The 24953-nt window shown below is 36.1% G+C and overlaps 1 protein-coding gene across 2 annotated transcripts in view; it reads left to right on the top strand.

Moving 5' to 3' along the window:
• Window positions 1-24953, top strand: part of MKLN1 (muskelin 1) — a 382687-nt gene that overhangs the window by 326724 nt on the left and 31010 nt on the right. For both annotated transcript variants that reach the window (XM_043590475.1, XM_043590474.1), the window contains 3 exons: window positions 12755-12902; window positions 17028-17142; window positions 18432-18571. In XM_043590475.1, the coding sequence (XP_043446410.1) occupies window positions 12755-12902; window positions 17028-17142; window positions 18432-18571 (403 nt within the window). The remainder of the gene's footprint in view (window positions 1-12754; window positions 12903-17027; window positions 17143-18431; window positions 18572-24953) is intronic.

Consider the following 24953-nt stretch of genomic DNA (forward strand, 5'->3'; position numbering starts at 1 on the left):
TAGTTTGCTATAGAAACTCAGTTTATTGTAATAGGATTACTTTCTCATATCTGTATTATTCAAGGTAACACACACAGATCGAGTCTTTACCATTTGCCAGATGCTGAGTCGAGCTTTGGTGATACAGAGCTCTTACAACCTAATCCCTGTTCTTCTAGTAGTTATGTGTTTACTTGTTTTGTTCCTTAACATCTGTTGACTGTATTTTCCCACATCTGTCACTGTTTATTCCATTCTGTTCTAACCATAGTGACAGATTGGTATAATTGAAAGAATAGTGAATTGAGAATCAGAAAACTTGGTCTCTCTTCTTCTGGGTCTGCCACTCATCCCTCTGCAACTTTGGCAGAATTATATGCATAATTCCTCTGGGCCTGATTATTCATCTGAAAATGAGGAGATTGAACCAGTTGATCTTAAGGCCTCATCTAGCTCCAAAATTTTGACAGTTAAATTTCATTCCCTTCTGCTATCAGGCTGTGAAACTAACATGAGGGCTAAGCTTGTAACGTCTGCAAGATCTGATTTAGCTATAAACATATTTTCATGAAAACCTTAAAATCTTACTGATTTTTAGTTCAACTTTCAGAATTGGTCAAACATTGACATTATTGGCATTGTTTTTTAATAACAGTGTATGTGTTTGTATGAATGTAATTATATAGAATAAATCGTTACGGTTTTTATCCTTTTAGACTTTATCAATTAACTAAATCAGGCTAATTCAGCCATATAGAGAAGATTCTGAAGCTAATGAGTTGTCATTAACATAGATTAGTTACTGAGCTAGGTAACGGTATTGCTTATTTTCAGTATAATGGGTTTCATTGCTTTCCATTTAGCATCTTTTCCACTTGTGCCATTCTGATAAAATTGGATTATGTACTTTTTTTCTCTCAATGTTATAGTTAATAATAACTTTCCATAATGCCCCCTTCCACTCTCCCAGAGGTGTTTTTGCTTAGTTACAAGCTTATAAATATGTTTTTTTTTTAAGTTTATTTATTTTGAGAGACAGCTCAAGCAGGGGAGGGGTAGAGAAAGAGAATCCCAAGAAGGCTCCGCCCTGTCATCACGGAGCCCAGTGTGGGGCTTGAACTCATGAACCATGTGATCATGACCTGAGCCAAAACCAAGATTCGGATGCTTAAATGGCTGAGCCACCCAGGTGCCCCTCATATTTTTAATATAAAATTTAGGTCATTTGATAGTAAATGGGAATTACAGTTTGCCAGTAGAAACAAACATTCAAGAACACTAGAGACAGTTTTGAAAATGGAAGGTAATGAAGTGGTATTAACACTACCAGATATTTATAAAGGTACAGTTTTGTACAGGTTAATGGAATGGAACAGAACAGGTAGTATGAAAGGATGTAATGCTTAGAGCTGGTACTGGCAACTTTCAGAAATGAAAGGAAGGCCAAGAGAATTGTAGGGATGTTAACTAACCTAGCACCATGATTTGGTTGAATTGCTGAAACAACCCTGGAACTGCCTACCTGCAAAATTTTGTTATATGAGCCAACTAACTGTTATTCAGGTTTTCTTTTACTTAAAGCTGAAACTATCCTAAAAAACAATTTTTAGAAAGCTGTTTTTATTAAACTTATGTGTCCATGACAGTTCTAAAATTGTATTTTTCCTGTGTCTTAACTAAAGCGATTAATAATATGTTCTTTGGATCAGGAAGCAAAAGTAGAGTTGAGATTAGTTTATGAATTAATGGAATAATGTATCTTCCTCAAGAAATGAAATGACTTCAAAAATACCTCTATTATCAGAGCACCTGGGTGGCTCAGTCAGTTAAGTGTCCCACTTAGGCTCAGGTCATGATCTTGTGGTTCATGGGTTCAAGCCCCACATTGGGCTGCATGCTGACAGTTTGGAGCCTGGAGCCTGCTTTGGATTCTATGTCTCCCTCTCTCTCTGCCCTTCCCCTGCTCGTGCTGTGTCTCTGTCTCTCAAAAATAAGTAAACATTAAAAAAATAAGTAAATAAAAAATACCTCTGTGATCTTTTTATCTTCCCTGTAGAGTTTCTGTATGTTACAAATTCTGTTAATTTCCCCCTGTTGGGTCAACCGAAGAAAATGAAAAGAAAAACTGTCCTTCAGATTGTCAGATAAAATATTTTTTAGCTGTCCTATTTCAAGTTTTAAAGATACTAAAGAAAAAATGGGAGAGTCGAAGGATTATCATTGTTAATTTCCAGGAAGAACTAAAAACAGGTTGGCTGTAATAGTTGCTTGCTGTATTATTCTTATTTTCTATTTTCTCAGACAAGTGTCCTTTCAAAATGAGTTCACGATTAACATATGGTCTTGTTTACTGATCTGTTTAATTTTTCTTTGTGAGTCAGTTTATTTATAAAGACTGATTAAGATTCCTGCTGTTGAGTTGAGCTTTTTGGCAGTTGAGTCTAAAAGCTTTAAAATACTATACGTTGTAAATCTCCTTTTTCCCTCCCCTCGCAACTACCCATTAGAAACCATTAAATTGAAAAGATAGCCTTGTTTTCTTCTTGGGAAGAAAATTAATACAGAAGACTGTGTTAATAGTTACAACATGTTAAAATGAAAACTTCTTTTTGGTTTTGACCTTTAGGTCTTTTTAGTTTTTGATAATGCCATTTTTGTTCAACCAGTTTTTATTTTTATAAAATTATTATAGAAGTAATGCAGTTGTGCTAATTAATAAAACAATTCAAACAATATAAAATGCTATAATATGAAAAGTTTCTGCCAAAGTAGCAAACTAACATAGGTGGCTGATTCCCTTTCCAAGAAATAAGTCCTGGAAAAATAAAATGAGAGGCAACTGGCCTCCAGAAACTCTTTAAATGAGATCAAATGCTGTCTGTCCCCTAAATTACCTTGAGTTAATTTTTACTCCTTCACTACAGAAACCAGGAGCAGTAGCCTGTATAACTAGTGCCAGGATTCAAAGAATAACATTAGTGCATAAACCCTACTGGCATTAAGAATTGATATCACTAGATACAGACTGACCACCTACTCTCTATAATTCATTTCTTCCTTCTTAGTGTGCATACATAATATATACATATATATACATATATACATATATACATATATAAAATTCATTTCTCCCTCCCATCACCCTTCAAGTCCAAGAAGACTGCCTTCTACTTCCTCCAAAGGGTCTAAAGGTGTGAAACCCTTACATAGGAGGCTGATGGTAGAATTGATTAATCTGATTCTTTGTGCCTAGGCTTCACTAGCTTATGGCTCTTCTCTTCCATTTTCCTTAAATTCACTGGTGCTGATGCTAGTTAAGGCCTGACCTTTGGTCCCCCCCCCCCAATGTAATATATCTTAATGAAAGAATAGCTGACACCCTGAAAAATATTACCTCATAGAGCAATATAACTAGATAGTTGAGGACTACAGCTATCTCAAAAGAAATCGGTAAACTGACAACATATGTGATCTAAAGCAGAAATATAATAGGTAAACCAGGAATTTAAAACAAGCATGATTGGGGCACCTGGGTGGCTCAGTCAGCTGAGCGTCCAACTCTTGATTTCACCTCAGGTCATGATCTCATGGTTCCGGACTTTGAGCCACGTGTCAGGCTCTGCAGTAGGATTCTCTCTCTCTCTGCCCCTCCCCTGCTTGCCTGCATGCGCCCTCGCTCTCTCTCTCTCTCTCTCTCTCTCTCTCTGTCTCTCTCAAAATAAATGAATAAACTGAAAAAAATAACAATAGAATAAGCATGATTAATATAATTAAAGGTATAATATATTAATAAGGTATTATATATTAATTATTATATATTATATTATATGCCAGAATTATTATATGCCAGAATATTATATTATATGCCAGAATATTATATATATATAATATATATATTATATGCCAGGATATTATATATAATATATATAATATATATAATAATATATAATATATATTATATGCCAGAATATTATATTATATGCCAGAATTATTAATATATTATATATTAATAATATGAAATAAGATCTAAAAATCATAAAAACAGAACCAAATGGAAATATTAGATATGAAAAATGTATTTGAAATGAAGACTGCAACAAATATTATAAATAGAATGGATGTGAATGAATAAATTAGTTGAAAGATTAGAATAAATACTCTTTCAGGAAGAAATAGGAAAAAAAAAGGACAAAGAGATAAAAAAATATATAAAAGAAAAACCAAAGGACATGGAAAAGAATTGTGTAAGTACCAGCATCTTAATAGCAGTAACAGGAGAGAAACATAAAATTTTAAGAAGGCAAAATTCTTGAAGAAATAATAGAAGTAAACTTCCTAGAATTTAAAAAAAAAATTTTTTTTCAACGTTTTTATTTATTTTGGGGACAGAGAGAGACAGAGCATGAATGGGGGAGGGGCAGAGAGAGAGGGAGACACAGAATCGGAAACAGGCTCCAGGCTCTGAGCCATCAGCCCAGAGCCTGACGCAGGGCTCGAACTCACGGACTGCGAGATCGTGACCTGGCTGAAGTCGGATGCTTAACCGACTGCGCCACCCAGGCACCCCGAACTTCCTAGAATTAAGAAAAGACCAAAGGCCTCAGATTGGTGAAAGGGCTTATATAGTCTACCAGCAAGGAAGAATAAGGGGAACACTTACACTAAAGTAAGATTACATATTACTTACACATTAAAGTAAGATTAAGAATATCAAAGGAGGGGCAGTTGGGTGGCTCAGTCGGTTAAGCGTCCAAGTCTTCGTTTCGGCTCAGGTCATGACCTCATGGTTCATGGGTATCAAAGGGGCGCCTGGGTGGCTCAGTTAGTTAAGCATCCAACTCTTGATCTCAGCTTGGGTCTTGATCTGGGGGTCATGAGTTCAAGACCCTCATTGGGCTCTGTGCTAGACGTTAAGCTTACTTTAAAAAAATCAAAGACAGGGAAAATTCTGAAACATTTCAGAGAGGAAAATGACTTACAAGGGAATAAGATAGATGGATAGAAGGATGAATATCAGACAGCTCAACAGCAATAGTAAATGGAAGAAAACAGTAAAGCTTAAAAATACTTGAGAAAAATGACTTTAGTAGGGGGAAGAGAGAGGGAGAGAGAATCTTAAGCATGCTCCACATTTAGCACATTTAGCCCAATGCGGGCTCAATCCCTGGACTGTGAGTGAGATCATGACCTGAGTCAAAATCAAGAGTTAGATACTCTACTGACTGAGCCACTCAGGCGCCCTGAAATGACTGTAAACCAAGAAATTTATATTCTCCCAACTTTCATGTGTTAGTGAGAAGTAAAATATTCTTAGGTATATTTGCCTCAGAAAGTTTGCTATAGGAAGACCCATATTGGAAACCAATTTGGAAGCAAGACTCAGAAATAAATTGAGATGTTGAAAGTATGTGATAAGTGATGATCAAATTTTCTTGAGAAAATTGAGTGTTGCCAGAAGAAAAACACTATGACCAAAATTCTAAACAATGAAACTAAAATGAGGGAAGGGGAAATGGGCCACCATATATAATTAAAGTATTGTAGTTGGACTTACAGGTAAGAAAATATTCTCTATTAAAACTTTATCATTCCAAATGTCTTATTCAAGGCTCAGGATCTAATGGATCTTTATTTTCTTTCAAGCTTCCTTTTGCTTTCCTGTGTCATCTGTCACTGCCACTGTTTCTTATATCCTATGTCATTCTTTTTCCTGGATTCCTTTTTTGTTTTGTTGGAATAGCTCCTCAAATAATTTTTCATGTGCAGTCATTGATATAAATTTTCATATTTCTGCTGATCCAAAAATTCTTTTATTTCACCCTCATTATTGGAAATAGAATTTAATTCCATCTTTTTATGCCTAGGAATTTTAAGTTATTATTTCATTGTATTCTAGCGTTCATTGTTTTGGGATTTTTTTTTTTTTTTTTTAGCATTCATTGTTACAGATAAAAAGTCTAGGGGCGCCTGGGTGGCTTGGTCGGTTAAGCGTCCGACTTCGGCTCAGGTCATGATCTCACAGTCCGTGAGTTCGAGCCCCGCGTCAGGCTCTGTGCTGACCGCTCAGAGCCTGGAGCCTGTTTCAGATTCTGTGTCTCCCTCTCTCTCTGCCCCTCCCCTGTTCATGCTCTGTCTCTCTCTGTCTCAAATAAACGTTAAAAAGAAATTTTTTTTTTTTTAAAGTCTAATGTTAGTTTGATATTCTTTCATAGGTAATAGCCTGCTTTTTCCCCCTCTCTGGAAGCTTTTAGAACTTTTATTCCTATAGTTCTAAAGTTTCTTTAGGAGATCTCTCTCTTTCAATTTCTCCCAGTGTCCAAAAATAGCATTCTTATGAAAACTTTGGTAAGCCAAAATGGCATAAAGCAAAGAAGCAATTACCATTTATTTATAAAGAAAACGTTTTCCGTCTTCCCAGATTCCCTAAAAAACCCTCTCTCAGGCTTTTCTGGTGCGTTAGGACACATCTTGCTAACTGATGCACAAGATAAATTGAGATAAAGCACAGAGCTCACACACACAGTTCACAGCTCTGGCTACTTGATGCTGAGATGCTGAGTCTGATTCCTGGGGAGGTGCTGGGCCGGGCCACTCTCACTGCAGGGTGCTCGCTGCCTCTACAAGGGCTTACTGCACAACAGGCCCTGAATGCTATTTTTGCCCTTTACCTTTTTTTCATAAAACTGAAAATCCTCCTCAGATCTCTTTCAGTTAGCAAAATCAAGTCCTAATATAGATCTTTCATAGAAGCAAAGTGGCCTAATGTAAACTTTGAAAAAGCAGGGAGTACCTATATATAAAGTCTTTTTTTGCAAAATATGCTTAGCACCCAGGGCTCTTTCAGACGGGACTCCCACTTGTTTCTTCCATTCAGGGAAATTTTCTATAATTATTTTTTTCTTCTATCTGATTTCTCCACTCCAAGAGTTCTTCTCAGACAGATTTCTTACTTCATTGGTTTTATCCTCTGTGTCCCTTAACTTTTCTATCATAATTTCTGTATCTTTTGCTATACTTGTATCATTTTTCTCCTGTGACCACTGACTTTCTTTTTAACTATGCACATTGTTTTTCATTTTGTCATCTGATTTTTTTTGTTAGTTTTACTTTTTTTCATCAGTATTACTTTTTAATATTATATTTTCTATTCCTCTTTATGGAACTTATTGTTTTACACATGTAATATTCTTTTATTCTTTACAAAGATAATGAGCTTGGGGTTTGTTTGTTTTTAAGTTTCTTTCTGTGATTTATTTTTCCCATTCTGTATGTTTCTCTAGGCTCCTATCTTTGTTGAAATTTTTCTCATATGTCTTCTAATTCATGTGTAAACATTAAAATTTATGAATAAAGGACTACATCTGTTAAAAAAAGATAATTGATAGTGACTTCCTGTGCAGTATATAGGCGTATTTCCCCACAGGCTTCTCCCTTACGTAAGACACTGACCAGGGATTTTGTATAAGTGCATGGCACATACTGTCCACCAGGCTTTCTTCCCTAGTATCTGTGTTGGGAGTTACTTTAGGCTCTGCTCTCATTCTCATTTAGGCCCTTGTGTCCTTAGTACGCTCCCCACAGGGATGTCCTCTTCACAGCCTATTTGTGCTTTTGTATTTGATGACTTACTTATTTGGAAGTTTTCCATCTTTTACCTCTGGTGAGTAGGCTCTCTTTTTCTTGGCTGTGAGAGCCTCAAAATTTCTTATCTCTTGATGACATACTTTCTTCTTTTCTAGTGCTATTTTTCTTTCTTTTTGCCAGAATATCCTTCCTGCCAATTTTGTGGGGTGATGGGGAAGAAGGATAATGTAGTGTTTAGTTTACTATTTGAAACCAAAAGGCCCAAACTTTAGATATCGTAAGCAGCTTCTGTTAGTGAAAATCTGAGTCTAAAATGCTTACTAGTGCCACGCTATAATTCTTATATATTTCTTTAATAAGAATATGTGAATTTTCCATTTAAAAAAATAAGTTTTTTTTTTTTCTGTTTACAAAAGTAACAGATGTGGAGTATTACAGAAAGTGACATTTTCTTTTTAATTTTTTTTTTTAACGTTTATTTATTTTTGAGACAGAGACAGAGCATAAACAACGGGGGAGGGTCAGAGAGAGGGAGACGCAGAATCTGAAACAGGCTTCAGGCTCTGAGCTGTCAGCACAGAGCCCGACGCGGGGCTCAAACTCACGGACCGTGAGATCATGACCTGAGCCGAAGTCGGCCGCTTAACCGACTGAGCCACACAGGCGCCCCCAGAAAGTGACATTTTTAATAGTTTCTTCAAGAAATCTAGAGTGCTTTTGAAGATGGATATGGAAAACTTTATTATTTTTTGTTGTTGAAATGTTTTTGAATTGTTATTGCATGTGGAATGGAGTAGAAGTAAGAATTAAGCTTAAGTGCAATTTGTAAAATTGAGGCAAAAGGCCATTAACATAGATATATTTAGTGTAAGTTTCAGTTAATCCCCTGATTGTTAGGAACTAACTCCTCAGGTACAAGTTTCCATTTTTATTTTTTAGGGGAAAAGTCAAAAATACTTTAATTCAGCTAAAGTAATGCCTAGTTTCAGTTTTGTAACTTCATGCCAGCAAAATGTTTTGAAAAAAAATTTTTTAGTGCCAATAAACCATCTCTTGGAACCTGAATTCCCTTTCCATCTAAATAGTAACATTCCAGATATTCATGTAAAATTTTCTTCATGACAGATATGGGAGGATATGTGAGAATTTTTCACATTGCTAAAATTCCCCAATATTTATACCCAGATATATGTTTTTTATATTTTGGTTTGGGTTTTTCTTTTTCCTTATAACTATAAAAGCAGTGTATATTGGAAAAATACATAGTATATAATGACAGTAAAAGTGTTCTAACTGTGCCTCCATAACTATTATTTATAGTTTGATGTATGTTCTTCCATTTTTTCTAATTATAAACATTTTATATATAAACATTTTTCCTTATCTTTAGTATGTAATAAAAATTATATTTGTAAAAGTCTATAAAGATTAATAGAAATTTTGCCTTTGAATATTCCTAGAATGCAGTATTTGGAAACCTCCAAGAAAATTCAGTGAAACATTTTTACTCATACTTTTCACACATTTCTGCTTCAAGCTTGGTCTCTTGTGTCAGTCCAGAGGACTTTTGTGCTTAGGACATAGTATTTACCCTCCTTGTGCTGATGACACCCATTTCGTGGAAGTAATGCTTCTCTATCAGTATTTCCTTATTTCCTTCTTCCAGTCCACTCCTATTATAATCATAACAACTTCCTAATTGATCCGTGTATCTCAGGAGTCTGTCTGTGCTACATGTAGGTACTAATTTAATATTACTGAAAGTGCCCATACTATTACTGCTCTCACCCTCCAGAGTCTGATCTTAACAGAAATCTCAACTTTGAAGAGACCCAGTACATTATCTAGCTCTACTTTGAAATTTTGGATAAGGAAACTGAGGTCTAAAAAAGCTTCTTGCAAGGGAGTACCTGACTGGCTCCATCGGAAGAGCATGCGACTCTTGATCTCGAGGGTCGTGAGTTCAAGCCCCATGTTAGGTATAAAGATTGCTAAAAAAACAAAACGAACAAAAAAAAAAAAACCAAAAAAAAAAAAAAACGAACAAAAAAAAACATTGATAAAATAATTTAAAAGTTTCTTACATGAAATCACTTAGTTAATTGAGGAAGGTAAACTAAAACAAGATTTTCTACTTCTGTTTTATTTCCAATGCTTATTCATATTTAAGTTCCTAGATTGGCCTTCAAAAACCTATGGAACACAAAGATCTGATTTCTGTATTATAAATAGTCAAAACTTAGATTGTGATGATGATTTTACAGTGAATATTTTAAATGAGTGAATTGTATGGTATATGAATTATCTCTGTAAAGCTGTTTAAAAGTCAGTAACAGATTTGAATGTATAACTGGGAGGTAAAACAACATTATGAAGAGTGAAAAGCATAGTGGATGTGGAAAATAAAAGAAATGGGGAAATACATAGTTTCTAGTATGCTTTGTAATCAAAGTAATATTTTGTAATACCTTACAGCATAGATTTTATAAGCGTGATATCCTTGAGTATTGAAAACCTGCCCACTGCTTCTTTTTTTTTTTTTTTTTTAAGGTTTGTTTATTTTTGAGAGAGACAGAGACAGAATGCAGGTGGGTTGGGGCAAGAGAGAGGGAGGCACAGAATCCGACGCAGGCTCCAGGCTCTGAGCTGTCAGCACAGAGCCCAACGCGGGGTTTGAACTCACCCGACTTAAGTTGGGCACTCAACCCACTAAGCCACCCAGGCACCCCCCCACTGCTTCTATTTTTAAGAAACAATCCTTGTCCTTGTTCTCTTCTGCTCCTAAGCTGCTTCTAGGCAAATTGTGACGATCTAGAAAGAGAAGCATATAAAATTTGGTCTTAGCATTCTTCATCTTCTCACATGCTTCTTCCTCCAACCCAATACTCCTTTCTTTCCCTCTCTTTGGTGATTCCACTCCCATTTTGTAAAATTCAAAATTTCTTTCCCTCTCCACTGATTTCCATTCCACCCCAAAATACCAATTTTCTCGGTAGGCTCTTACTTAAGTGGGTTATTGGATTAATTTATAAGTCATACATTTCTGAAATTTGTATTTTAGAAGATTATAGAACAGGGGTCAGCACACTTCTAATATGAAGAGCCAGATGTGAATATTTTCAGTTTTGTAGGCCTAACACTGTTGCTGCAGGTATTCAACCTTGCTATTACAGGGTGATATAGCCACAGGGTGGCTAGCTTCAACCTTGCTATTACAGGGTGATATAGCCACAGATAAAATGTAAATGAATGGATGAGACCTGATTTGACCCTAGGCAGGCTAGATCAAGCCATAGTTTGCCAGCCCATCTTAGAGAATTCTGAATTTAAAGGCTGAGTATTAAGATGTAATGGGATGGAGAAATTTAAATACAGTAAATTTAGGCAGTTACATCCTCTCCTTTTACCGCTAATAAAAGTGTTGTCATTTCTTTACTATTTATTCTTCCAAGGTTATCTGAGAAATAGGGTAGAACGTTGGCACTTTTGAAAGTTTACCAAACCTCATTTAAAAAATACCAGACTTTACATACCCACTAGAGACTATTGGCATGAGGATTGAGATTGTTATTCAGATTAGGTTGATGTGCATGTATGTATAAATATAAACGTTAATTGTGTATGGACAGATGCAAATTATGTGTTGTGTAGTGTGAGTCTGTATTATTTTAGTATATATACTATGGACTGCATTTGGATAGTCTCTAAAATATTCCAAACAAATTTATTAAAGAGGACTATGAAAGGAGACTTGAATTTCAGTACATGAGGCAAAAATAAATGCTGGATTATTTGGCCCTGCTAAAGTAGATAAAGACAAATGAAGATCAATGTGGCTAACATCTCTTGCCATAATATTCTTGATTGATTGAAATATTTTACTTCAGAGGCACCCTTGTGGCTCAGTCGGTAGATCGTCTGACTTGATTTCAGCTCAGGTCATGGTCTTACAGTTTGTTGGGTTTGAGCCCCATGTTGGGCTCTGCTAACAGCGTTGGAGACTCTCTCTACCCCCTTTCTCTCTCTCTCACAAAAATAAGTAAACATTTTTTTAAAAAAAATATTTTACTTCAGTCTAATATTTACTTTGTGTTTTGAGCATATGATGATTGTTCATGTATAAAGGGAATGTAGTGTTGAAACAATGACATTGTTTTAGATTCAAGGCAATTATGTCATGATCCATAAAATTACATTTCAACTAATATTTCCATATAACAATGGTGAGAAAAATTTGCATTTGCTGTGTCAGTGTTTTGCAAATTACTGGATAATGCAGAATAACAATCACTCATTTAATAGATTTCTTAGAAAAATAAAACATTGGGGCTCCTGGGTGGCTCAGTCAGTTTGGTGTCCGCCTTCAGCTCCGGTCATGATCTCGCGGTCCATGAGTTCAAGTTGCGTGTTGGGCTCTGTGCTGATAGCGCAGAGCCTGGAGCCTGCTTCTGATTCTGCCTCTCCCTCTCTCTCTACTCCTCCCTTGCTCACGCTCCGTGCCTCTCTGTCTCTCAAAAATAAACATTAAAAAAGAAAAGAAAAAGAAAACATTATTAACTTTGGTCAGTTTGAGCCACTCAGGAAAATAAAATGGCGTATTATCGCCCAAAGTGTTTTATTTTTACTTGGAAATTATGTCGTTTCATTGTATGTCATGAACAGATATTTTAAACAACTCTGACCTTATTAAACAAACCTGCATGTTACTTCCTGTCAGATTTGTGTTTTTCCAGGTCAACATTTGAATATTTTACCTTTACTATTAAGTTAGAACTGATCCAGATAATAAATCAGTTAACTAACACATTGACCTTTCTTCCCTCAATAAAAATGATTACATAGTATACCACTTTCTACCTCTTCCCTCCTTGTAACTCCTTCCGGATAGTTAGCATTCGTTTATTCTTTCAACAAATAGTTGGGTAATTGTTATGTGCCAGGCACTGTTTTAAGCATTGGGAACAGAATAGTGAGCCAAACTACCTCTGCCCTCATACAGCTTGTATTCTAGAGTTAGAAGAAAACAATAAGCAATTGTTTATTGTTTGATATAAAAGTTCTATAGTATGTGAGAAGATCAGTGCTGTGGACAGAAGCAGAGCAGAGTCACGAGGGATTAATCTTGTATATAGTAGTTCTGCTCTTACTTAACACAAATGTTGTCCTCTTATTTCCTCTTTTCAATTTATAGTTCCAATGACAGGATTCACACAGAGAGCAACCATTGATCCTGAACTGAATGAAATACATGTCTTATCTGGACTCAGCAAAGACAAGGAGAAGAGGGAGGAGAATGTCAGAAATTCATTCTGGATTTATGACATTGTGAGGAATAGTTGGTAAGGAGCTCTTGTCTGTGTTGCAATCCCAATGTAATATTTGTTTGAGGTTGTTGGTTTATTCAAAAGAAGAGGAATATGGAAGGCTTATGTCAATTTGTGATGTCATGCATTTAAATGTCAGTGCAGGCACACCTCATTTTATTGCACTTGGCAGATAATTGCAGTTTTTACAAGTTGAAGGTTTGTGACAGCTTTGTGTCGAACATGTTGACATTTTTCTAGCAGTGTTGGCACACTTTGTGTTTCTTTGTCACATTTTGGTGATTCTCAGAATATTTCGAACCCTTTCATGACTGTTGTATTTGTCATGGTCATCTGTGATCAGTGATCTTTGATGTTACCTTTGTAATTGTTTTGGGGCACCATGAGCTGCACACATAATGAGATGGCAAACATAATTGATAAATGTATGTGTTCTGACCATTCCACCGACCAGCTGTTCCCTCACCTCTCTCACTTTCCTTGGATCTCCTGATTCCCGGAGATATAACAATATTGAAATTAGGCCAGTTGATACCCCTACAAAGTCTTCTAATTGTTTGAGTCAAGGGAAGAAAGATAGGCCTCTTTTGCCGAACAGCCAGGTTGTGAATGCGGAGGAAATGTTCTTGGGAGAAATTAAAAGTGTGCCTCTGGTGAACACATGAATGATGAGAAAGCAAAACACCTGATGGAGAAAGTTTTAGTGGTTTGAATAGAAGATCAGACCAGCCACAATATTCCCTTAAGCCAGTGCCTGCTCCAGAGCAAGGCCCTGATTCTCTTCAATTCTGTGAAGGCTAAGAGCTGAGGAAGCTACAGAAGGAAAGTATGAAACTAGCAGAGGTTGGCTCCTGAGGTTTAACATAAGAAGCCATCTCCATAACCTAAAAGCACAAGGTGAGGCAGCAGGTGCTGATGTAGAAGCTCTAGCAAGTTATCTAGCTATGATCATTAACAAAGTTGGCTACACTGAACAGATTTTCATTGTAGATGAAACAGCCTTCTATTGGAGGAAGATGCCATTGAGGACTTTCATAGCTAGAGAGAAGTCAGTGCCTGGCTTCAAAGTTCAAAGGGACAGGCTGACTGTCTTGTTAGGGGCTAATGCAGTTGATGACTTTAACTTGAAGACCATGCTCCTTTACCATTCTCAAAATTCTAGGGCCCTTAAGAATTATACTGAATCTGCTGTGCCTGTGCTCTGCAAATGGAACAACAAAGCCCAGAACACAGCACATCTGTTTATAACATAATTCACTGAATATTTTAAGCCAGCTGTTGAGACCTACTGCTCAAAAAAAAGATTCCTTTCATTCTAGATGCCATGAAGAGCATTCAGATTCGCGGAAAGAGGTCAAAATACCAACATGAATGGGAATTTGGAAGAAGTTGATTCCAACCTTCCTGGATGACTTTGAGGGGTTCAAGACTTCAGTGGAGGAAGTAACTGCAGATGTGGTAGAAATAGCAAGAGAACTAGAATTAGAAGTGGGACCTGAAGATATGACTGCATTGCTGCAATCTCTCATGATAAAGTGGTTTCTTGAGAAGGAATCTACTCCTGAAACAGATGTCGTGAAGATTGTTGAAATGACAACAAAGGATTTACAGTTATTGCATAAACTTAGTTAATATAGCAGTGGCAGGGTTTGAGAGGATTTACTCCAATTTTGAAAGAAGTTCTAATAGGTAAAATGTTAAACAGCATCATGTGCTACAAATAAATCATTCATGAAGAGGAATCAGTTGATGCAGCCAATTTCATTACACTTGAACCTTTACCAGCACGAGGATTCAACCCACACAAAGTTGGAAATCTGTGTATAACTTGGCTTCCTAAAAACCCAACATCTGTGGCACTTAGGTGGCTCAGTTGCTTAAGGTTCCGACTCTTGATCTCAGCTCAGGTCTTGATCTTAGGGTCATGAGTTCAGACCCTGCATTGGGCTCCATGCTGAGTATGAAACCTACTTAAAACAAAACAATCCCGGGGCGCCTGGGTGGCACAGTCGGTTAAGCGCCCGACTTCAGCCAGGTCACGATCTCGCAGTCCGTGAGTTCGAGCCCCGCGTCAGGCTCTGGGCTGATGGCTCGGAGCCTGGAGCCTGTTTCCGATTCTGTGTCTCCCTCTCTTTCTGCCCCTCCCCCGTTCATGCTCTGTCTCTCTCTGTCCCAAAAATAAATAAAAAACGTTGAAAAAAAAATTTAAAAAAAAAAAAAAAACAATCCCAGGAAAAACCCAACTACTAATAGCCTACTATTGACCAGAAACCTTATCAATAACATAAATTGATAACAAAAAAAGTTGATTCACACATATTTTGTATGTTTTATATATTATTTACCATATTCTTACAATAAGGTAAGATAGAGGAAAGAAAATAGTACGAAAACCATGAGAAAAGAGAAAATATATTTACCATACTGTATTGTAAAAACTCTGCATTGTAGTGGATCCACATAGTTCAAACCAATACTGTTCAAGGGTCAACTGTATTATCTTATTTTAAGAAATTGCCACAGCTCCCCCATCCTTAAGTAACCACCACTCTTATCAGTTAACAGCCATCAATACGGAGGCAAGCCCCTCCACCAGCAAAAAAAAAAATTATGACTTGTTAAAAGCTCAGAAGATGGTTAGCCTTTTTTAGCAATCACGTAGTTTTTGATTAAGGTATATGCATAGTTTTTTTTGACATATTGCTGTTGCACGCTTAACAGACTACCTTATGGTATAAAAATAACTTTTATATGCATTGAGAAGCAAAAGAATTCCTTTGAATCACTTAACTACAATATTTGCTTTATTGTGGTGGTCTGAGGGCGCCTGGTGGCTCAGTTGGTTGAGTGTCTGACTCTTGATTTGGTTGAGTGTCTGACTCTTGAGCTCACAGTTCGTGAGATTGAGCCCATGTCAGGCTCTGTGCTGACAGTGTGGAGCCTGCTTGGGATTCTCTCTCTATCTCTGCCCCTCCCTCATTCGCACTCACACATCTGTGCTTGCTCGCTCTCAAAATAAATAAACAAACATTTATATAAAAAAATATTGTGGTGGTCTGGAACCAAACCTACAATATCTCTGAAGCATGCCTGTATTGGGTAAAGAAGTCAATATTGGTGCCTGTGTTCACAGTGATGTTCAGTGAATGGATTTTACCTCTGAATTTTTCAGTTAGTAGATGATTCCTGGTCCAGAAATCAAGAGAATTATACTTTAGTCTAGAATTTGCTACCAAGTAGATGTGTGAACATGAGAAAAATGTGTTTTTTTCATGTTTCCAGGTGGTCTTAGTTTTGGTAAAGGAAGTGATTTCAGTAGAGCAGGGTAGGGGGTATTATTTAGTGTTTTCAAACCGGGACCTTTTTGTTATAGAGTATCTGCACGTTTTGCTTCAGAGAACACTGGCCTAGAGAATCCTGCTCTAATATTCTGTGATTACTGCATAAGTGGATATTTTACAAACACAGGCGCTTCAGAGAACTACCTGCCCAGAGCAACTAAGAAAATTACTCTTTTCTTTTTTTAAGAATTTGTTTTTAATTATTTTTGAGAGAGAGGGAGAGCACAAGTGGAGGAGGGGCAGAGAGAGAAAGGGAAAGAATCCCAAACAGACTCCATGCTGTCAATGCAGAGCTCGATATGGGGCTTAATCCCACGACCTGATCCCATGACCTGAGCCAAGACCCAGAGTTAGACGCTTAGCCTAGTAAACCACTGATGCACCCTAGAATTTATTATTTTCTAAGTAGAACATTTATATTAAGCAGTAAAACGGAAAGAAATCTGTGAGTTTTTCATTGTGAATAAATAGATGGGATTATCTTCTCTTTCAGACTTTGGTTTGAGCTTTCATATATGCTGTTTGTGTTTCATAACATGAAGTACGTTGTTCTTAAGTGAGGTTTTGGATCGACACTAAAAGAACATAAGAACTTAATTCTAACAAATTCACATTATTGTATGAGAATGACCAGAACTTTTAAGATTTGATGTGAACAAATTTATAAATTTTTTGTTGGTAATTAGACGTCCAGTTAATTTGCTTGCTAAGTATATAAACATTATGTATGTTATAGGTAGAATATATATAAACATTATGTATGTTAAGGATAGAATGCCTTAAAAGTACTGTCTTACAGGTCTTGCGTCTATAAGAACGATCAAGCTGCAAAAGATAATCCAAGTAAAAGTCTTCAGGAGGAAGAGCCATGTCCAAGATTTGCCCATCAGCTTGTATATGATGAGTTACATAAGGTACCCTAACTGCATCGGCCTGTAAACTTTCCAAGACTTATAATCTGAAAGAATCCCAAAATAGGTTTCTTACTATTTTTAAGTGTATTTGAATAAAAAGTTATAATACATAGCAGATATCCATAGAATATATAGCAGACATTCAATATCATTTCTCTCTAAACCCCTTAATAGAATAAACACTTTCCATAGTCCAAAATTCCTGGCACTTACTCTGTTTGCTTTGTAGCTGCATAGATCAGATTCATAGTATAACCTATTATTTCTGCACTACGAATACCCAAGTAAAAGATGTACAGTTTTTAGCATTAGGATACCTTGTCCCATGATATGAAAAAGTATATGTAACTTCTGACTTTAGATTTTCCCATTGTGTACGAAGTCTTTCTTTTTTCCCCTATGAGTTATGTGTCTTTTCAATTGGCCTCATGAAAACAGTCTTGCATTCTGAAGTTTTAGAGTCACTAAATGTTCAGAGTGGTTTCTTTAAACTATGTCTCCCTTAAACTTTACATGTAGTTCAGTGAATGTTTTCAAAATTTCAGGAACTGCTTTAACACTTTGTATAAGTACAGAATATCACTAAAATTATAATAGTGAAATCATTATTGTATTCCTTTTTCATTTCCTTTTTTTGGTATTGAATAATATAATATTTTAAAAAGTATCACCAATTATATACATCATTTAATATTTGGCAGTAAGCCTAAAAAAATTAAGATGCCTGGAGCCTGTTTCTGATTCTGTGTCTCCCTCTCTCTCTGCCCCTCCCCCGTTCATGCTCTGTCTCTCTCTGTCCCAAAAATAAATAAAAAACGTTGAAAAAAAATTTTTTTTTAAATTAAGATGCTAAAATTTAAAAAGTTTCTAGTTACTCTTGACCTTCAGTGATTCAACATGTGTGTCAGAGTTTTATTAAACCTCTTGTTTGTTATTATGACCAGCACTTGTTTAAATTAATAATCCCCATATTTATTGCCCTAAATAAACTCTGTATCTTGGATTAGCTTTGCTTTTGCTTCATTGCTTTTGCTTCAGGTCTTCCATTGTCAGTATAATTGTGGTAATACAACTCATTTTAACATAAAATGCAGAGTATTTAAGGAAGTAGCCATAGGATTTTAAAGTAAAATGGGAACAAGAAAAATCAAAAGAAACATTTGGTAGAAATGCAGTAATGTTTTACTACTGTTACACACGGCTACCAAAGTGAAGAAATTTTATTAGGACTTCCGTAGCTTCTTGAGTATGCTTGCATCTTAAAATGTGGCTTGTTTTGTTTATTATAGGTTCACTATTTATTTGGTGGGAATCCAGGAAAATCTTGCTCCCCAAAGATGAGATTAGATGACTTCTGGTCACTGAAGTTATGTAGGCCTTCAAAAGATTACTTACTGAGGCACTGCAAGTACCTGATAAGAAAACACAGGTATAAAAATAATTCACTGAAAATTTTTATTTAACATTATCAGCTACTGTTGGTATTACCTAAATTTTGAAGATACGACTTTGTCTCTGGAAATTTAGTAATATGACAGTGTACGTACTGTGAAGATCATGAGTTTTATAACTACCCTGTTGTTTTCCTTATTTTTGCTTTCCTCTTTCAAAGGAAGATACAAAGTGAAAATACGTACTGATGCTAAAATTTTCTAAATATAGAACAAGGAAATTTTGAAAGTGTTAAATGGAAGAAATTTCCATGAAGGTGATGAGCCTAACCTTCCAGTAACTACTCACGGCCTAATCACTACAGATCACATCAGTTCTAGATTCTTGCTGTATGCCTGGCCTGTTGATAGCTTTCTTAACAGTGGATGTGATGGTATGGTTGACTAAATGGTATCTAATCTGGTGTTTCACAGTACAACTTCAAATATGATTGTGATTTTACATCAATTATCTTTGCCATTTAATTGTAAAATCATGTCAGCAAACATTTTCATATATATCTCCTGGTCATGTTTGCTTTTTAGTAGTGAGTGATAAGCTACTGAAAAATGTAGAAAAGCATGTGTGTCCTTTTGGTTATTGATAGTGTTCTGTGGTAATAAAAATTTATAGTTTGGAAAGAGTTTAGACTTTGATGATAATAGCTACTGTTTATTGAGCAATTTTTGTGTGCTAGATCTTGTATATTATTCCTATAATAAGGTAATTGAATAAGTTCTGTTATTATCACTATTTTGCAAAAGAAAAAATGAGGTGTTTTTAAATGGGTTATATAATTCATCTAGGATCACTCAGCCATAAGTGACACAGCCAGGTTGTGATCCTGACTATTGTAACTCCAGAGTTCATCACCTTACTGCCACTGTGACTACCACACATGCATACACAGATGTCTTTGTGTATACTTATATACACAGACACGTTCAGATGTCTGTTATATATAATGTATTTATGTTTTGTATAGAATATAAGTAGGCATAAGTTATTAGACTGTTTTCCTTTATCATATCATGTTTACTTACTGTTCCTTTCTCTGCTTTCCCAAGTTGTGCTTGAGAGGAAAATTAGTAACAGAAGCTAGGTATTCTGTTACTTTGGCATTGCTGTGAATAAATAGTGTATTTCCTATAGAATCTACAGGAGAAAGGGTCTGAATCTTCACATTGGCTGGATGACAAGAGATAAATTCTGTTTTATTAATAAGATTTAATGAGGCACTGTCAACTAATGTTTACATTGCTAAAATGTTATTCCTTAATATTTTACTTAATGTTAAAGTTAAGTTTTTATAAGGATGAGACGAATTTGGGGAAATTTTAGTGTTCTTTTTCTACTACATATATAACAACTGGTAATTGGAATATTAAGTTAAGCTCTTTTTAAAAGATTTCCTGACCAAAAGCCCATTAGAAATTAAAGGAGATTTTTTTTAATGTTTATTTTTGAGAGAGAGAGAGAGAGAGAGAGAGAGAGAGAGAGAGGTGTGAGCTAGTGGGGGAGAGGCAGAGAGAGAGGGAGATAGAGGACATGAAGCAGGTCATCAGTTCTACCAATACACTGACAGCAGAGAGCCTGATGTGGGACTCGAACTCATGAGCTGCAAGCTCATGACCTGAGCCAAAGTCAGACACTTAACCAACTAAGCCACCCAGGTGCCCCTAGATTAAAGGAGATTTTTTAGTACTATATGTAAAGAATTGGAACTCACTTTATAACCACTTTCCTCTGGCTTTTAATTGAAAAAAATTAATGCATGGTTAATTTAAAAAAAAAAAAGTCCTCTTACCCTTCAAAATAATTGAATCATCATCCCATTATTGAGGAAAAAACAACTTACTGTTTTGTAAGTTTTATATTTGCACACGTAGATTCTTGTTTTGTTTAGCTGAAAAACAGGAATCATATTGCTTTGAATCTGATTTCTCTTAATGAATGATATATTACAAATATCACCATCTTAATACAAATTATGATTATAATGACTGCAATAGTGTTCTATTTTATGTGTAATTTACTTAACTAGTCTACTTGGATGAAATATTTAGATTATTTCCAGCTTATTTACTATTGGAAGTAATACTGTATTTAATATTTTTATATTCTTCCATCTGTACCCCTATCTAAAAATTCTGTAGGATATTGGTAGAATTGATGAATTATCAGTTGCCCTCCAGAAAGTTAATTTTCATTCCTTCCAGAAATAAGTAGGGTTATTCATTTTCTCACAGCCAAGCCATTTTAAGAAGTATTCTTATTTTTTTAATCTTTGACAGTTGTTTTTATCTTTTGAAAATACATCAGTTGGGGGCGCCTGGGTGGCTCAGTCTGTTGAGCGTCCGACTCTTGATTTTGGCTCAGGTCATGATCTCACAGTTTGTAGGTTCTAGCCCCATGTCAGTCTCTGTACTAACAATGTGGAGCCTGCTTGGGATTCTCTTTCTCCCTCTCTCTCTGCCCCTCCCCAACTCATGCTCTCTATCAAAATAAATAAACATTAAAAAAAAAAGAATGTATTCGTGGACAGACTAAATGACAATTTGTGGGAATCTGAAATATTACATATTATGGCATGTTTTAAATTTTAATAAAGCACAAACATCATTGTTAGTGGCTTATGCTGCTAAAAAGGCATAAAAGTAAGGAATGCAAGTGGATAATGAATAAAAGAATAACTGGTAACAAATCATTTAAAACTTTAAATATAGGATAAAAGACTCAAATTTTCTGAATATTAAAATGGTTCATAAATAGTAACTGAAGCTGAGAAGCAGCAAGTTTGTGTGACTGAACAAAGAGGCAGCCTTTGAAATTTTCTACATGGGAAAAGGAGTTTGCTAGCCCATCTCAGAAGGAAACCAGAAAAGCCAGAAAAGGAGCATTTAAGAATATTTAAAGACCCCCCCCCCCATCCATTTATATAGATTATTTTCAATTAGAATAGTAATAGTAGCATAAAAATGTGGAGCACAGTATTCTTTTTTTCTGATTGTGAGACTTTTTGACATTAGTGCTGCGAGCTAATGTCTTATATTGGAAAAAGTACTAGACCTGAACCTTGGATTGATCTTCAAGCCTTGTAACTTAATCTTTCTGGAGATCACTTTGCTCATGTATAAAATGACCAAAGCATTCACCTAAGGGTCTTTATACACATCAGCGAAACTTTATTTATTTAAGAAAGTTAACTGAGCGCTTACAGTGTGCTAGACATCGTCCTAGGCTCTGTGGATATGTCAGTGAAGAAAACAAACAAAAATTCCTGCCCCAAGTTTCTATTTTAGGAAGGAAGACCGGTAATAAACATAATAAATTTATGTTAATAAGTATAATGAACTAAAACAGGTTAAGAACTATTTTGTACAGATGATTTTTAAATAAGAATATTAGGATAGACCTCACTGCAAAGGTGACATTTGACTAGTGACCTGAAGAACAGGAGGGAATGAATCATGTAGATATTTGAGAAGAAGAGTATTCCAGATAGGTAATAGACAAGCCTCTAGGGTTAAAAATATGCCTGGATTATTTGAGGAATAAATTGAGGAAGACAGTGTGGTGGAAGTAGAATGAGTAGGGCGATTGTGGGAGGAGATGAGGTCAGAGTGATAAGAAGGGGACAGGTGGTGAAGAGTCTTTGGCTTTTACCCTGAATGAAAGGAAAAGCATTGAAAGATTTTATGTAGAGGAATAATAACACACTCAGTCTTCTTTTAATAAAACCATTCTGGGTTTTCTTCCAAAAGAACTGAGTAAAAGGTTGTGGCTGTTTTCACTCAGATGAGGAATTCTTCAGAAACAACAGGTTCGTGTGTTGGGAAAGATGAGTTCAGTTTAGTGCACTTTAGGTTTTAGAGATCATCTGTTAGCATTTGGAGGAAAGGCATGGGCCGATTATTACCTTTATGAGTCATCAACAAGGAAAAGGAGTTTGCTTCAAGAGCGTGAGAAGAGTAGAGAGATGTCAGGCCTTCTCTGAAGACCATCACCATTTGAGGGAAGGTGGAGGAAGAGACACTCCATAAAAGAGATCAAGAAGGCCCAGTAAGATTCTGGATAAGCTTTGAAGATTGCACCAACAGAATATCTTGATGGATTGGACATGGGTAGGAGAGGAGAGCAGTCAGGGAGCAGCTAGGGCATCTTGAGAATCTTGTCTGCTACTAATTTCAACATACAATAAAAGTCCCATTTTATTTTATTTTATTTTATTTTATTTTATTTTATTTTATTTTATTTTATATTTATTTTATATTTGTTATTGTTTTAAGATTTTATCTTTACGTAATCTCTACCCCCAGTGTGGGGCTTCAATTCACAACCCTGAGATCAAGAATCACATGCTCTATCGACTGAGTCAGCCAGGCACTCCTGTTTTAGATACTTGAAAAAAACATAGACCACTTTTTATACCAACTCTTAGATGAATTCAGGAGCTTGAGGAACACTGATACATTGCAGGCAGAATAAACAAAAGTTGTTTTATATGAATTGAGTAGAGCATGAAAATTACCTTTTTAATTTAAATTCCATATTAGATACCTAGTATTTCATTATATGAAACGTTACCCTATACTACTGGGCTAGCTTGTTTATTTCTGGTGTTTTTATGGAAAACATTTATGTATTCTGTTAAGTTAAAACATAAATTTAGAGGGAGAGAAGTATATTGTATGCCAAGAAATCTGTCTTTATTCTTACTGGTACTGCACAATACAGTAAATAAAATGCCACTATTATTTTTTCTTGTAACGTTCAAGTTTCCAAATTTGTCGATGATTTGGGGGTAGAAAGGAGCAAAAGAAAAACTTTTTTATAGGATTAATTCCTGTTCCTTTCAGTACAGGGCCCAGTTGTTGGCCTAAATAGAATTCTAGATCGCAGACATAAGTCCAATGATAAGTTTTTGCAGGCTAAAGAAAGCTTAGAAAAAAGATGAGTGAAAACATACCTTCCGGGAAAATGGGTTTCTTGACTGGATTTAATAGGATGGTAGGCACGTTGGTTAGGTTATTTCAGGTAGCAAAGGATAAAGACATTCTTAGGATCCCTCACTAGAAGAAAAGTTATTATGAGAATATCCAGAGAATTAAGGCATTCCCTCAGCATTTGGACAGTGAGGCCTAATGGAGAATCGTTTAGCGTCTTAGAACAATTCTAGTGAGGAGCCACTATAATAGCTTTCCTTGTAACTCAGCCTCTTGTCTTTCTGCTTCTTTCCACGAGCCACTATAATAGCTTTCCTTGTAACTCAGCCTCTTGTCTTTCTGCTTCTTTCCACCTACTTCTCCTGTTCTGCTGATTATTACAGTCTCTGCTTTCCCTAACCTCCTAGCATCCATCCATCCATGGATGGATGGATGGATGGGTGGATGGAAGAAGGAAGGAAGGAAGGAAGGAAGGAAGGAAGGAAGGAAGGAAGGAAGGAAGGAAGGAAGGAAGGAAGGAAGAAAGGAATCGATAGATGTAGCTTCAGTAAATAAATAGGTAGATAGGAAAAAAGGAAGGCAAAGAGGGGTAGGAAGGGAAGGAATCTACCTACCATGTCGTGCCTTCTGTTTACTGACTTGTGTGTTTTGTGTGCCTTTTGTGTCCTTGTGTATCTCACGTTCAGATTCTTTAAGAGAGTACCTTCTTAGAGAGGGCTCCCTGGAGATAATATCCCTACTGGGAATAATCCTGCCAGGACACTTTATAAACTGATCAAGCTTGAGAGGATTGCTTTCGTCTCAGGTGCAAAACTGGCCTAAACCATTTTGGACAAGATGGTAGAGTAACATGACCTCTGCCCAAGGAGCTCTCTCATCCGAGGGCTTAAAGGCTAACTGACAATCATGACACTTATCCGATACAATACAGCTGTAATATTTTGCTAGTCTTTGCCCTGCTTGAAATACAGGTATTCTATCACTGAGATTAACTCTTAAAGACAGGAAATTATTGATGCCATCAGCCTGAACACCATTGTGAAAGTCTCATTATTTTCCTCACCCAAATGAAATTGTCTTCTCTACTTATTCTCTATACAATATTTTGAAAAACATCCTAACTTATTAGTTATTAATAAATCCATATATAATTATAACAATGGGATAGTATCTTATTTAAATAGATAAATAGTCCCAAGCAGACTTTTATTCTTTTGTAGAACTAACGCATTGTTGGGGCGCCTGGGTGGCGCAGTCGGTTAAGCATCTGACTTCAGCCAGGTCACGATCTCGCGGTCCGTGAGTTCGAGCCCCGCGTCAGGCTCTGGGCTGATGGCTCAGAGCCTGGAGCCTGTTTCCGATTCTGTGTCTCCCTCTCTCTCTGCCCCTCCCCCGTTCATGCTCTGTCTCTCTCTGTCCCAAAAATAAATAAAC

Source organism: Prionailurus bengalensis, chromosome A2 (assembly GCF_016509475.1).
Source record: "Prionailurus bengalensis isolate Pbe53 chromosome A2, Fcat_Pben_1.1_paternal_pri, whole genome shotgun sequence".
Classification (NCBI taxonomy): domain Eukaryota; kingdom Metazoa; phylum Chordata; class Mammalia; order Carnivora; family Felidae; genus Prionailurus; species Prionailurus bengalensis.